The sequence below is a fragment of the Syngnathoides biaculeatus genome, chromosome 15 (genome assembly GCF_019802595.1).
Source record: "Syngnathoides biaculeatus isolate LvHL_M chromosome 15, ASM1980259v1, whole genome shotgun sequence".
Taxonomy (NCBI): Eukaryota; Metazoa; Chordata; class Actinopteri; order Syngnathiformes; family Syngnathidae; genus Syngnathoides; species Syngnathoides biaculeatus.
In genome coordinates, this window is record NC_084654.1 from 22,086,666 (window position 1) to 22,102,278 (window position 15,613).

General features: G+C 46.2%; 1 protein-coding gene and 1 non-coding gene across 2 annotated transcripts; one reads left to right on the forward strand and one right to left on the reverse strand.

The window, feature by feature from the left end:
- Positions 1-2,512: 2,512 nt before the first annotated feature.
- On the forward strand, positions 2,513-14,206 carry LOC133513107 (guanine nucleotide-binding protein G(I)/G(S)/G(O) subunit gamma-2). The gene is made up of 5 exons (XM_061843493.1): positions 2,513-2,680; positions 4,277-4,358; positions 9,539-9,611; positions 12,244-12,339; positions 13,415-14,206. Exons 4-5 carry the CDS (start codon positions 12,253-12,255, stop codon positions 13,541-13,543), a joined length of 216 nt encoding a protein of 71 aa, XP_061699477.1. The 5' UTR covers positions 2,513-2,680; positions 4,277-4,358; positions 9,539-9,611; positions 12,244-12,252; the 3' UTR covers positions 13,544-14,206.
- Positions 14,207-15,489: 1,283 nt separating this feature from the next.
- Positions 15,490-15,572, reverse strand: trnal-cag (transfer RNA leucine (anticodon CAG)). Its single transcript has one exon. It is a non-coding gene; the product is annotated as a tRNA-Leu (tRNA).
- Between the last annotated feature and the right edge of the window lie 41 nt (positions 15,573-15,613).

The window sequence follows — 15,613 nt, forward strand, 5'->3', positions numbered from 1 at the left end:
GAGTTACAGTAAAGACCTGGAAGTCTATTTTCTATTTTTTTTTTTTAAATTGAAGACCCCATTATTTTGCTAAGGTAGCCGAAACACTTTACGTCATTTACCGAATGACGTATCTCAAGTAACTACTTCGGTACCCTCACGGTAATTATATTTTATTTCTTTAAAAAAAAAGAAAAGAAAAACATTTGGTGTTTGTTTGGTGTGCTGGAAAGGAATCATTTCAATTCATTTCGATGGGTAATATTGATTTAAAATCGCCTTACGAGTTTCGTCAAGAAACGGAATGAAATCGTAAGTCAAGGTCAAGTCAAGCATTATTATAATTTTTTTTATTATTATTATTATTTTTTTTTTTTTAACGTGTGTGTCTTTTGCTTAGTTATTGGTGACGGGAGCGTGCAGTGGATTTCATCATTTGCGATTTGTGACCATCTGGACCACCCCCACCCCGCATCCATCCATCCATCCAGGCAGGCAGGCAGGCAGCTGCCATGCCTGCCCCGTTGCCTTGTGGGATTCGGCCACACCGCACAATCGCATAGTCACCTAATCACACCCCACACACACACAATCATAATGAACAAATTACATTTTTGGGGGCGGGGGTCTGATTCAGAACGTGTGAAAACATCACAAAATGAGCGCCGACAAAAGAGAGGAGCGGGGGTTGGGGGGTGGCGTCTGCGTCGTCGTCGGTGACGACCGGGAGAATCAGAGAATGGACCCCCCCCCCCCCTTTCTGTGTTGCCATGGCAACAGGCCCGGATGAAGCGCGACTGATCCCGCGTTCGACCCTGCGCACCGCAAGCGAGGGAGCGGCCGGCGTGGCGTGCGTTTCATATACAGTATGCGCGGGTTGTAGCATCCTGTGCGTTACATATTGCATATTCATCCACGTCTTGTCGATGCTAGCCAAACAAGCCCCTTCCAACAGCCTTCATCTTCTTATCGTCAATCATGGCGACGGTAGAAAAAGTCTCGTTTTGTACCCGCTAGGGAGTGCGGTCGAACTTTCCACAGGTCCCGAAACCTGAACGGGTGGTGCCCAGTCGGACTGAGCACATGTCGGAGTGCAACGTTTTAGTTCCAGAAGCTGCAAAAGCGCATTTCCGGGGCACCTCGGAGCTATTGTCAATCGCGGGTGTCAAACCCAAGGTCCGGGGGCCAGATTTGGCCCCGCCGCGTGATTTTACGTGGCCCGCGGAGCCAAATCTAGAGTCTCAATTTCCGTGATTCTTGTAAAAATCTGCACCAAAATTTCAAATGTATCATAAATGATAAAGTTGAGATATTACAAGCATTTTTGTTACCAATTGAGAAACGCATTGCCCTTGATTTCTGAAAGCTAGTTCATAAATTGGTGAATGAAATATTTTTTATTGTTTCACAGTCGGCGGCACTGTGGCTCAGCTGGTAAAGCGTTGACCTCACAGTTCTGAGGTCCCGGGTTCAATCCCGGACCCACCTGTGTGGAGTTTGCATGTTCTCCCCCGTGCCCACGTGGGTTTCCTTGGGGCACTCCAGTCTACAGTCTAAATTGCCCATAGGTGTGATTGTTAGAGCGACTTTTGTCTGTCTCTACAGTATGTGCCTGGGATTGGCCGGCATCTAGTTCAGGGTGTAACCCCGCCTCCTGCCAGTTGACGGCTCGGATAGGGCTTCAGCACTCCCTGTGACCGTCGTGAGGATAAGCGGCAAAAGAAAATGGATGGATGTTTCACAATCGCAAGCCGGAACTACAATTCGGCCCGCTGAAAAATGAGTTTGACACCCCTGGTCTAAATTAAGGTCTGGGTTCATAAAAGAAGAGCCTGCTACGTGGCTAGTACTTTCCTGAGGTCCAGGAACCTTTGGGGGACTTTGTTGCTGTGTGTTTGGATCGCAGGAACTGTTGTCTGGATTTGTATATTTGTCAAAATATGACTAAGCCGAAAGAAGACCCTGTTTAAGAGGGTAGAGTTTTCCAGAGCTCTGGAACTCCAGGGCCGGTGGTCCTAACCTTTGGTCCTAAGAAACTGGTTTTCAAAATAGGGCATTTCGACCGTGGCAACTTTAGGAACATCGTTGTGTAACTTTGAGCGTACACACGCGATGTTTTGCTCTTGTTTTTCTTATTCATGTGTTTTTCCGTTACCAAACTCACATTCGCAAAAAAACTAAATAAATCGGCGTCATTGAAATGTGATCTAATCTGCAGTTCGCACTATAAAGAGATCACAAACTACGATCCCCAAATACTCGAATACTCTTCTTACATTACCCCTGAAAGTACATTTTGGACGGATTTTTTGGGGATTGTACCGTAATTACGCTCTTCCTCGGCTGCCGTACAAAAGGGTCTTCGGTTATCCAGTTTTTTTAGCTATCGGGTTAAGGGGGGTATCCGGCTAACATTTTGTTGACATGACGGACAGAGAGTGCCGATGATCGCAGACAGAGAGAGAGAGAGAGAGAGAGAGAAAACAGAGGAGGGAGGAAGAGGAGGAGGAGGAGGAGGTGGAGGTGGTGGGGGTGGGGGGGGTATCTTCTTGCAGGCTGGCTGGAGGGTGGAGACTGTGGCAGCGGCAGCCTCGGAGAGGGAGGCAGGGAGGATCTCAGCCAGGGAGGCGCAGGGACGAGCAGGACGGCGTGGATGGAAGCTCGACTCCGCTGAACTGGATGTGTTGCGGCTCCACGACAGGTAAACGCCCCCCCCCCCAAAAAAAAAGGTACTCGATTATGATTACAAATTTCACACGAGATGGTGACACGCCACTTGGGCGTGCGGCCGCTTGATTGATTGCGATGCTGCTGGTGGATTTACATCAGGAATCCTCCCCCGACCCCCCCCCCCCCACCCGAACCAAAAACCCCTCCCCGAATCTGAAAAAAATATCCCCTCTGCTGAATGAATTTGTACGATCAAATGAGGGCGGGGGGGGGGGTGAAAAGCTCTGATCATTCCGGAACGTTTTCCTTTCTCGAGCGTTGTGTCGTGGTCAGAGGAGAAGGGGGGGGGGGGGGGGCGGTGAAGGGGGAGGGTCCGCTTTTTCATCAAGCACACCCGAGAAAATTGTACGCAGCGCAAAGTTACCACCGAGCTCGCGCTAAATCTCTCTCGGTCTTTGTGTAGCACGTTTCGCGTCCCGTCCGCAGGCCCGCCGAGACGAAAACACGAGAGGTTAACAAGTGTTGCAAAACAGCACAGCGGTAAACAAGCACAGGATGACGAGGGAGATCCGTCGAGGGAAGGGGCCGATTCTTCGGGTGCGCGCGATCCGAGTTTGAACAGCAAAAGCGGGTTTGTCAGGGAGTGGAAACGGCCTTTGGGCTAATAGTCTTGGAAGGATGACATTGGGCTTTTGGTATTTGTCACACTTGTTTGCTCCTGCCAAGTGTTGATTTTGGTTTTTGGGCAAAGCTCTCAGTCATGTCCACCAAAAAAATCGGATGTTTCTTGCCATGTCATGTCAGGGATTGAATTTTCGTGCGACAGCTCTAGGCCTCAAGTCTACTCTCCAGTGAGAGGTTTTGTCTCAAAACAAATTTCAGAATCTGAAGACGTTCTGAGGGTGTTCCAGACCTACATAGATTAAGCTTGTTTGGACCAAGACCACCAAAAGTAACCGACCGACCGAGTCTGAGTTGTCCTGACAGACCAAAACACGAAAATCTTCTCTGAGTCTTAAAGGAGACCGGAGTCCACCAGACCTTTAGCTCAAAAAAGTTCGACCAGTCCAGCCAAGTTTCAATTTTGAAAGTTCCACCCAGCCAGGTCTGTTTTGATCTTATAAATTGGATGTTTTTTGTTCTTGATATCAAGCCTTATGTAAAATGTTTTCAAGGAATTCTGTCAAAATCTCTTTCGGTAAAAGAATCAACCAGTCCAGGCTCAGCTGTCCTTATAGACAAAAAGACGTCTCAAATTAGTAAATCTATGGGAACTCAAAGTGGAGCTGTCAAGGTTAAATCCAGGTCACTTCTGAATTTTAGATTTTGTTGCACAGCAGAGTTCAAAAGCTAAAGGGTTCAAGCTTACCAGTCAAGTCAAGAACTGCATGGATGAGGCTTGATGGACGGATACAAGTTCAGATTCAGGTCTAAACCTCAAGTCCACTGGAGTCTTTCAATGTTGTCTACAGTTTCCAAAAAAACAGGGCAAGTCTTAGTTTTACTGCTGAATGTTAATTTTTGTACCAAAGAGTTTCCTTAGTCTTTAGTCTTTAGGTCATTCACAGTTTTAAGGCGAGTTTGCTAATCTGGTTCTTGTCAGCTCAGACGTCTTCTACCTTTTCAGGACAAGATCTAAAGGAGTCAAGAGATAAAAATCTTGGATGTTTCTTCCAGTCTCTGGGACTGTTTCAAGTGGTGTTGTCCAGGTAAGGTCTTTTGGTTCTTCATCGGGTCAAGACCCAATGAGTATTCCCGGATCTGAGTGTCACTGCTTTTGAGCCAGAGACACGCTTGAGTTTTTCCTGTCGTGACTGTAGATTGGAATCGGGTTCCACACGCAATCCAGCAGTCCTTCTGGTCTTTTCCTGGAAATTTAACTCGCCAATTCTTACATTTTACTTACAAAAAGATTGGATGATTATTTATTACTCTGCACAGTCAAGTCAAGAACAACAACCACACAAAAAAAAAAAACTGTGCCGAATCTTCTCAAAGCAAATCTCATGGTCTCAATTATCCAAATTAAGTCCAAAGAGTTTTTCGTTTTTTTTTCTTCAAAATTAGATTCAGCCAAGCCTTCTGCTCTCAAATCTTGCAGCAGCAACTCTCGACAATCCCGGACTTTGGTCGAAGATTTAGGTTTGGGGGTTCGGTCCCTTCCACAGTGAATGGGCGCCTTTTGAAGAAACCGATCCCAGTTCTCCAGCAGGCAATTCCCTCCGGTTCTGAAGCCAAGTCCTTCCAGTCAACTGTCCATTTTTTTTTCCAAAACGTTAAAGAAAGATCACTTTGAGTACTCCGACGTCCCAGCAGAGGCCTCCCCCCCCCCCCCCTGCACTCTCAGCATAATCTAAACAAGGCCGGATGTTTGTCATATTGTTAACAGCCCAGCAGTCTGGCACTGTTATTCTTGGCCGGCTGATTGGTTCCAGAGGAGATGTATGTTTATCTCCACAGCACTAACAGCCTCGAAGTTTCAAGTTCTACCTTAACTCAGGGACCGCAGTGACAGCGTTCTACATCCCCACAAAAATTCGGTTCCGGTCTTCCACCTCGGAAACATAAAAGTAGTCCTCGTATCGCGTGTTGCGCGCTGTAGTCGCGTGCATTGTTTCTACCCCACTTACCACCGTGCTGTTACGTAAGTCACGATTTCAAGGTTTTAACCCTTTTGGAGACTCGAGCCATTTTAACGTAGAGTTGGGTTATTTTCCCCTGAATCATTTCACGCTGACGGGATTGTTCTTGATTGGCCGTCACCGCTCGAATCCGACGTAGCGGGACGCCGTCGTTTGATCTGCAAAACATAAGAGAGCACATTTGGGATCCCCGGAGCAATAAGCCTTCTCCCCGCCGTCTCCTCGACTCCCGGGAGATACATCATTTCCTGGGCCACTGGTTCCTACCGATCCCCCTCCAACGCACCCCACCCATCCTTCTGGGGCCTGGATTAACCTTCAAGACACAAATACACACACGACATTGTACACGCAGGATAGCGGGGCGGGGGGGGGGGGTGTCGCAGATGTCCGGGCTAATGGAATGATGACGGGGTGGCGGTGGGCCCGACTGTGAGGCGGCGGGAGAAAGTGGAGAATCTCGCCTTACTTTAGGGTACGTTTCATTCCGTCGCCTCCGCCGGGTGCAAACGCGACGGCTGTTTGTTTGTTTGTCGGTCGGTTCGGTGGGATTACTTCCCGGTTTTTGAAGGAGCGACCGTTTTGCGGGATCTCCAAGGTCGGAGTCTCTCGGGTGGTGATGTGGACAAACTGTGCGTCTAGAAAACGACCCTGCAAGCTAATGTAGCCCCTCTATAAACCCACTCTCGACAAAAAACAGCTTTACACAATCTCCCATCATAATATGAAATATTAATAGGCATTCACACATTAAAAGTATCTGTCATTTAAAACTACGCATGCCGGAAAGATGCTTGCGGATTTGAGGGATTTTGAGCTTCTGGGTGAGAAAGACTGGCGGTACACAACACACGGTTCTCGTTTTAGTCGTGAAACAGCCTCGCAGAAAACGAGGCAGGTGCATTTTGCTTTATGTATTGAATATGGGAACAAATTTGAGCCATCTGCAGGGTATCGTACGGGGGAATTTATACGAATACAGAATACAGTCGCAAACCTACGCTAACACAGAAGTCGCAATTACAGGAAATGTTTGCGTTAAAAACATAATCATTCATTTGTGCCAAGGTGGCTTGAAAAAAACTGTATGGCATAAAATGAGTCTTGTAGCTTTTAAAGGTGGGATGGTGTATCGCTAGGAGTTATGCGCAACGGGCTAATGATTACAGAGACAAGACAAAAGACGCTAAGCTAAGCGCCGAGACCTGCACCGAAGGCAGAAACGAAGACGGGAGATGTCATATTGTCTTGCGTTGCATTGTGACGCCACGCTGGCCGGGTGACTTACGACATCTAATACGGCGCAAAAACCTGTCCTTGAACAGGAGCGAGGACGCCGCGCCGCAATCTTCTCCATCAACATCAGAGCGCTTAATAGTAACGCTAGATAATTACCGCAGCGTCGAGGATAAATGGCTGCTGTTCATCAGAAAAAATGCAGAGGCCGGTTATAAAGTTGGCAGGGACGGATGGTTTTCCCCCGGTTCTGATCTGTAGCATCTCCAGAAACTGGGCTTTTCAGACGGAACTTGTCAAAGTGGGACATAGTCTGGATTCAAACTGCCTTCGCGGCTTCTGTCGTACAGATAATTAGAAGCGTGACGACCAGAGATTTCGTGAGCAGCAAATTAAGGGTTTCACACTCTGGTCACAGTCCCTTCGTGGTCGTATCGGAAGGATTCATTCACCTGGACTTTCCAGACAGAACTCACCGGAGCGGTTTGTAGCGCACTTTCACGCGGCCTTTGTCGGTTTTACGCATTCACTTGCGGCCGCGTCAGTGCGAAAGTTGTTTCCACGGGTAAACGAGTCTTCGGATTCTGGTGCAGGCGCTCCCTTGCTCACAGGCAGCGGAAGTCGACTAGCAAATTTTGTGCTTGCTTCCACCGGAGTATCAGAGGTGGAGAATCTCCCGTTGATAAGGCGCCGTGACCAGATCGGGAGGTTTAAAACACAGGACTCGCGTTTTTTTCTGTACGTTAAGCTGCTCTTGAGTAGCGGCGACGGGATGTTTGGGTCGTCTCTCTGCGGACTCTGTTAGCTTAATCACTCTTCCTCCGGGGTCCAGATTGCAGGGCCGGGGACACGTGTTTAATTACCGCGCTGTGATGCCGCACCCTGGGCTCCGCGATGAAAAGACGCTCCCCCCCCCGCCCGCCTGCCGGTCTTCGTTTCTCTTTGACACGCTGGACGAAAAAAATAGACAAGCTAATTAGCTTTGCGAAGAAACGCAGAGACAAGGAGGAGGAGGGGGAACCATGTCTTGGGGTTGGGGGTTGGGGGCAAGTACGGAGCAGTAGAAATCAGAGTAACAGATCGTCGGCCTCGGCGGGGCCCGCAATTACAGTTTCCTGGGCGAGATGTCCCCTGTGACCCCGATACGTCAGCCGTCACGTGCGGGAGCGACGCCGACACCCGCTAGACGAGCGCCACAAGTGGGCCGGTCCATTCCGATGTGACTGGAAGCAACAGCAATGGGTCTGGTTTCGTGGATTGATTAAATCAGTTCCGTAACTCTGCTTTAAAGCGGGTTTAGACGGGGCGTTTCGAATTCAGCAACCCGTATTTGCGACGACAGTACAGCCTCGCTTCTCGAACGTCCCCATTCTGGAACAAATCGGTTTTCAAACGAAAATTTCGAGATATTTTTGCTTCTGTTTTCCAACGAAAATCATTACTCGAACGCTCCCAACAAAACCCAGAAATAACAAAACCAGACCAGCTGACCCACCCATGACGCACTTTGGTACTGTCAATTCGAATGAACCCCCGAAAACAACCTGCAAATATCATAACTCGCGCGGCGGTTGATTTGGTTTTCGAGAACAGATTATGGTCTACTGTATAGTCTACAAGTGACTTCAGTTCCCGCCAATCGAAGCAGCTCATCTCATTCCCTTTAAATGCGGCGCAATAATCTCGCATGTGGACTTCTCTGCGCGGAAGCGAGCCACGCGTAATCGCAGCGATCCGTGCACTTGTGCTCTTGCCCGGCGTGGCGGCGGACAACTCACAAACGCTCACAAGTTGGCGCTCGCGTGACCGCCGGCGTTTTGCCTGCCATCTCTTCGTATGTTTGCTGTGTCAACGTTATGCAGAAATATGCGAACTCCTGCATTTGTCAAGCCTCAACTGCGCCATAAAAGTAGAATATTTCATTTTTGTCTCTCTGCTGTGTGGTTTTGACGAGTTGAGATCTTTTTTTTTTTTTTTTTTTTTTTTGCTCATGGATGCTTTTGTGCCACGCCGCATCAGCGCGGGATTTACGGCAGCCGGAATTCCCTTCCTCTGCAGATCTGCTCATGCGGAGTAATTGGTCCATTTATCAGAAGCGGCAGACAGCCGGCGTCACGTGTCCGCAGACAATGACTTCGCCGTCGTCGGGCCGAGGGAAAGCGAGGGTGATCCGTTCGGAGTGCGGGGGGGGGGGGGGGGGGGGGGGGGGGGGGGGGGGTGGGGGGGGGTTGGTGGCTACCTGAAGCGCGTGGGCCACAAATGGCCAACCTGCTTCAAATGCGGTGGCCGTGCGCAGAGAGAATTCCCTGGAAATTGCAAGAAATCGAAAGCAAAAATGTAATAAAATATTAGCCGATCAGTGTGTTTGACACCATAGATTATTTTTATTTCTCTGTCCTGTCATGATGAACATGCGTGTGGAATTCCGAATTGTACGTCGGTGCCCTTGACCCGTTTATTCTAATATGACCTCAAAGCCGGCGGCACGGTGGCGCAGCTGGTAAAGCGCTGCGCGATTGCGATTTTAGCATGCAGGTCTTTTTATTTGTTTATTAGTGTTCATTTATTTCGTTTCAAAAAATATTTTTATTTTATTTCTTTATCATATTAGTTTTATTAGATTGCGAGTGCAGCTGTTTGTCTCGATGTGCCCTGCGATTGGCTGGCAACCAGTTCAGGGTGTACCCCCGCATCCTGCCCGCTGATAGCTGGGATAGGCTCTGGCACTCCCCGCGACCCTTGTGAGGATAAGCGGCTAGGAAAATGAATGGATGGATATTTCAGTAGATTGCTCAGATGGTTGCAGAGGACAAAGAAGCTAAATTGGCTGGCAACCAGTTCAGGGTGTACCCCGCCTCCTGCGTGTTGACAGCTGGGATAGGCTTCAGCACTCCCCGTGACCATTGTGAGGATAAGCAGCACAGAAAATGCATGGATGAACGGGACCTCAAAGTCCGACCTTGTGGTGCAATGTGTTCATTTTAATTTTTCTTTTCTCGTCTTTCACGCAGAGTGGACCGAGCTCGACGCGTTGACTTGAGCTGCAAGAATCTGAGGCGGCGTGCGGCGGCGTGAGCGGACGAGGTAAAGTCGGGCTTCTCTTTGAGAATGAACGGTCGCACGGTGATGGGACGGGCCAGCTGACCGCAAATTGGGCGCAGTTTGTTCCTTTCGCGACGTCAGGTGACCTTTTATTGCCGACCCGAGACCCTTCTCCCTCTAATTAGCGCCGCCACATCCTTTTAAACCACAAATAGTGTACGCAACAAATATAATATAATACAGTGCTTTAATTGTTTCTTTCAATTTGTTTTGAATGTTTTGAAGCTGGCCTCGCAGTGCTGAGGACCCGGGTTTGATCCCGGACCCGCCTGTGTGGAGTTTGCAGGTTCCCCCCCGGGCCTGCGTGGGTTTTCTCCGGGTGGGCACTCCGGTTTCCTCCCGCATCCCAAAAACATTCAACATTAATCGGACACCCTAAATTGCCCATAGGTGTGATTGTGAGTGCAGCTGTTTGTCTCCATGTGCCCTGCGATTGGCTGGCGACCAGTTCAGGGTGTGCCCTGCCTCCATAGAGATGGATGGGATGTGGGAGGAAACCGGAGTGTCCACCGGGACAAAACCCACGCAGGCACGGGGAAAACATGCAAACTCCACACAGGCGAGGCCGGGATTGAACCCGGGACCTCAGAACTGTGAGGCCAACGCTTACCAGCTGATCCACCGTGCTGGATGTTTTAAATTTAATTTAAGATAAATGATTATTATATTCAATTAATATGACTACTACCAATAAATGAAAATATTAAAGAAACAATAAATAATCACTACATTAAAAAAAATATACTAAGATGCAATTTAAGGGGATGAAACAAATCAAACTAAACAAATACTAATAATAATTAGTAAATAATAGTAAAGTGCCAACATAACTGAATCAAAAAAATACAAATAAAAAGTGCGGTAAGGTGAAAAATAAATATGTAAGTCAAAACTAAGCGAGTGTCGATTTAACGGCAGGGATGCGAACAAAGTCCTAGTTTTGCGCCGACACCCCAGAAACCTGAAAGCGTTCCGCTGGCCCGTTTTCAAGGCCTCCCCCGAGCATCGAGACAATGACCTCGATACGAGCGGTGACTTTGACCCGCTAACGCGCGCACGGGAAGTAAACCTCGACCCCGTTCCGACTCTGGAGTCGCAAAAACGTGGCTCCGAAATCGTCGATTACGGGACTGCGGGTTCGCCGAGAGCGAAAATAGAAGTAGGCGGAGTCACGGCGCGGCGGACGAATGACGGTCGGCGGGGGGCGCCGCCATCTTCACGCCGCAATCAAAGTGTTCATATTGAAGAAGTAAATCCGTCCATCCATTTTCTTTGCCGCTTATCCTCACAAGGGTCGCAGGGAGCGCCGGAGCCTATCCCAGCTGTCGACGGGCAAGAGGCGGGGTTACACCCCGAACTGGTTCCCAGCCAATCGCAGGGCACATCGAGACAAACAGCTGCACTCACAATCTAATATAAATAATATAATAAATAAATAAAATAATGTATATATTTTTTAAAAGGAACAAGTGAATGAACAAATGAATTAAACCTACATACTAAAATCACAACAACAACAACAAAATTCAGTGAAGGAAAAGTTTGAAAAAAAATGTAAATGCAAACAATAAAATCAATACAAACGGCCGTACTCACAATCTAATAAAAATAATACAATAAATAAGTAAAATAATAAAATACAAATATTTGTTTGAAAAGGAATAAATTAATACTAATATACAAATGAAAAAACCTGCATGCTAAAATCACAACAAAATGTCAGTCAAGGAAAAGTTTGAAAAAAATGTAAATGCAAACAATAAAATCAATACAAACGATACAAACGGCCGCACTCACAATCTAATAAAAATAATATAATAAACAAATAAAATAATAAAATGAAGAAAAATTTGAAAAGGAATAAATGAATACTAGTGAACAAATGAAACAAACCTACATACTAAAATCACAAAAAAAATTCAGTAAAGGAAAGGTTTGGAAAAAAATGTAAATGCAAACAATAAAATCAAAAACAAAATGATAACATAATGAAAACATGGAGTAAATAAAAGGACATATTTCACAAAATACTAAAATGAAAAAACACGATACAACAAAATGAAACAAATACTAAAACAATGAAATGCAACAGGTGAAATATTACACTAGTAATATTAAAATAGTAACCGCACAAATAAAAAAATATACAATTCAAAATTATTAAAAGAACAAATGCATATGTTATAATTAAACCAGATTGCTAAAAACGTTCATATTTGCAGTCACATGATATGAAAATATCCGTCAAGCGTCATTTTTTTTTCAAAATGTTTTGCTGCGGCGCTCGAGTTGTGATATCAACACGTGTTTATTGATCATGTGGATAAAATTAATGCAGTACAGCACGTACAGTATTTCTGGCATCACTTCCAATCCGGAAATCTATTGGAAACGGAGCTGTGGACAAAGCAGTGCCCCCGCCTGGCTCAGACGACCCCCCCCCCCCGCCCCTCCTCGCAGCCGCCGCCAGCAGCTGCCTAGCAACTGAGCCCATAAATAAAATGGCCGCACGCGCGCAATCATACGGCGCGCGTGCGGTGCATAGAGTATGACGCTACGCCGCGGTCACGTGACGAACCCCCCCCCCCCCCATCCCCCCCTGTCTCCCGCGCAGACCGTGGCCATGGCGAGCAACAACACGGCCAGCATCGCACAAGCCAGGAAGCTGGTGGAGCAGCTCAAGATGGAGGCCAACATTGACAGGATAAAGGTGAGAAACCCGGGGGGCGGGGACGAAAAACTGTGACTCAAGTCAAGTTCACGGTTGAAGAAGGATTCAGAGGAGTACCAAGGTGTAAAACCAGAACAGCCAGAGTCAAGTCAGTGTATCACTGTACCCACTGCGCTACCTGGTGGAACCAGTCGGCATGACAGGACAGGACAGGGTCAAATAAATCTAGTCGTGATTCCGTAGCGATCTTTGGCGGGCCGGATGGAAATGATCAACAGGCCTGTGATTAGACAAAAGTTGGAGTTTTGTCACTGGTTTTTGCCAATTCGTCGAGTACTCTTTCCCGGATCCGGGGTTACTCCGCCACTGCGCCATTGTAGTCCAGCCACCCTTTTGGTTCTGGTCTTTAGTTGACTCGAAGTTATCGGACATTGTTTCTCGTGTTTTGGATCCTGCCTTCTCGGACCGTGTTGTCGTGCACAACCTTCGTTTGTAATAAAACCCACTGAACATCACGTCCTCGTCCGGGAGTCCTGCATTCGGGTCCGCCCGTGCTCCGTTGGTTCGTGACACCCACCCCTGGTTTTCCCGGTGCTTTTCTAAAATTTTAATGCAAAGTTGGTCCCTCGACATGGGTCGTTTTTCAGTTCTTTTGTGGCAGGGAAATTCACAGCAACTGCTAACAAGCAATGTAAAATGCCATAGAAGGGCAAACGAACCGGTCACCAGCCAGTTGCAGGGCACGTCGACACCACAACTGAGCGGGAATCGATCCCACGCTGCCCAGAACAAAGTCAGGCGTGTGTACTACTACTTCCATGTAGACTCACAAGCATATATTCTTTATCCTCTGTGGAAAAAAAATGGTTGCTTAGTTGTGACGGTATTCTTGTGTGTCATTCAATCTATAGCAGTGGTTCCCATACGTTTTTCGCAGCACCCCTCTTTTTTTGTAGCACAAAACATCCATCCATCCATTTTCTTTGCCGCTTATCCTCACAAGGGCCACAGGTAGCCAAAAACGAAACAAAAAATGACATTCCGTTCTCGTTCTGTGTCATTTACTCGTATTTGACATTTTTTAAGGGGATTTTCTCTCTCGGTGTGATTATAGGTGTCGAAAGCAGCGGCAGACCTGATGTCCTACTGCGAAGCGCACGCCAAAGGGGACCCGCTGCTCTCCCCGGTTCCCGCCTCCGAGAACCCCTTCCGGGAGAAGAAGTTCTTCTGCGCCATCTTGTGAAAAAAATAAAATAAAATAATAAACTAAATAAAAATACAGAAAATTAAAGGCAAGACCGCCGACAGCGTGCGTAGGAAATCTAGGGGTGCTGGGGGTAAGATTTAGCAACGTTCTAGAATCTCATCCACGGATGGGAAGCGTCGAAGGGAGTTTGCGGGCGGGGGCATGTTGAGGGGCGGTGCTTGGATGCTGAAGGCGTGCTGACGGACGACTATTCAGGCTGTGACGTGTACAAAACTAGCAAACTTTTTGTGGTTTTTGTTTAGAGGTATGTGTGTGTGGTCGACTGTCACAAGGTAGAACTACAAGCTAAAAACTTCTCTCCCTCCGCTAGACGCCACTCGATGACCGATTTCGTCGGTTCTTCTTACCTGGATCGCTCTTTCTATTACTCTTATCTGCTTTATTTGATTTTATTATGATTTTTTTTTTTTTTTAACTTATAAAGCTAGCGACAGCTTTTCAATGAGTTGTTCTGGAACACTCGATGGTGTGATCTTATGTTCGACGTACAAGTGCTGAGTAAGTTTAGGAAGAAGAAAAAAAAAAATCCACAGGATGTTCTGTTTCGTTTCCCAAAACGCAAACCTTCTTTTTACTCTTTGTACAAAAAAAAAACCAAAAACTGAAATGATACGCGAGTAAAAACTGTGATGTGCTGGATTGTGTGGTCGCCTTCTTCTGTTTACTTTTGTGACGTCATAAAGCTAAAAATTTTAAAAAATACACAACTAATAAATAATAAATAGTGACTTCAACATGTTTACAATGTACAGTAATATTCCGTGGCTGATTAATATGCTGGCTTTGGATAAATCAGGAGTTGAGAAAACGGGAAAAAACCAACAGTAATTTTACTCTTTTGTAATCATCTAAACCTCGCCCGCTGCTTTTTATTTTTCCATCTATTGCTTAATTATTAATTATTTCGTGAACTGCGATTTTGATTTCCTTATCAGCGCTGTTTCCTCACCAATCAAACGACACAACAAAGTCACATGATTTCACAAGATACAACAAAGAAAACAACGGTAATTTTACTCCTTTGTAATTATCCAAATGCGCCCGCTACTTTTTTTAAAAATCAATTATCACTTAGTTATCGATTATTTCTTGAACTACGATTTAGATTTCCGCATTAGTGCTGTTTCCTCACCAATCAAACGACACAACAAAGTCACATGATTTCACAAGATGGAACAAAGAAAACAACGATAATTTTACTCCTTTGAAATTATCCAAATGCGCCCGCTACTTTTTTTAAAATCAATTATTGCTGAATTATCGATTATTTCCCGAACTGCGATTTCGATTTCCGCATCGGCGCTGTTTCCTCGCCAATCAAGGGACACAAAAAAAGTCACATGATTTCACAAGCTGCACCAACGTCACGTGACCTCACGCGACGTTTTCTATTGGGGTTTCCGGCCACCGACGTCTCTGCGTGGCGGCCATGTTGGGAAGGTCGCCGTCCTCCTTTCGTTAGCGATGTAAATGTGATTTTAATGTTATATTGTTGAATATTCAAACCGACAGACTTTGAATTCGTATTTTGACAGCCTTTATTAAAATAAGACGTGAATAAATGACAGACTGTTTATCCATGTTGTGGTATCTAAAACTCAACTTCAGGTAAAATATTCATGGCTAATGTATTAGAAATTTAAAAAATAACTATAGTGTATCTAAAACTACTTAAAGTATGGAATTATATACAACCCATTATTAGTATTAACTAAGTGAAAACTGCATAATGTTACATCTAATTACAATGTCACATAATCACAATAGAATTTTCTTCTGCAGTATTTAAGTGCACTTATTGTTTGAAATGTGCCTGTTACAGCGGTTTAGGTCATGATTAAACACAAATGTTAGGGATAATCTTCGATATATATATATAATATATATAAGACAATAAAAGAAAATGAAAAAGCAAAAAGGGCTGTCAGAAGTGGGATTCGAACCCACGCCTCCAGGGGAGACTGCGACCTGAACGCAGCGCCTTAGACCGCTCGGCCATCCTGACACATACGACACCCATCGGCCATTTTAATTTATAGCCTGTAC

Coding starts and splice junctions, on each gene's coding strand:
- LOC133513107 (XM_061843493.1), top strand. CDS start 12,253: ATGGCGAGCAACAACACGGCCAGCATCGCACAAGCCAGGAAGCTGGTG. Junction 12,340..13,414: donor CCAACATTGACAGGATAAAG/GTGAGAAACCCG, acceptor GTGTGATTATAG/GTGTCGAAAGCAGCGGCAGA.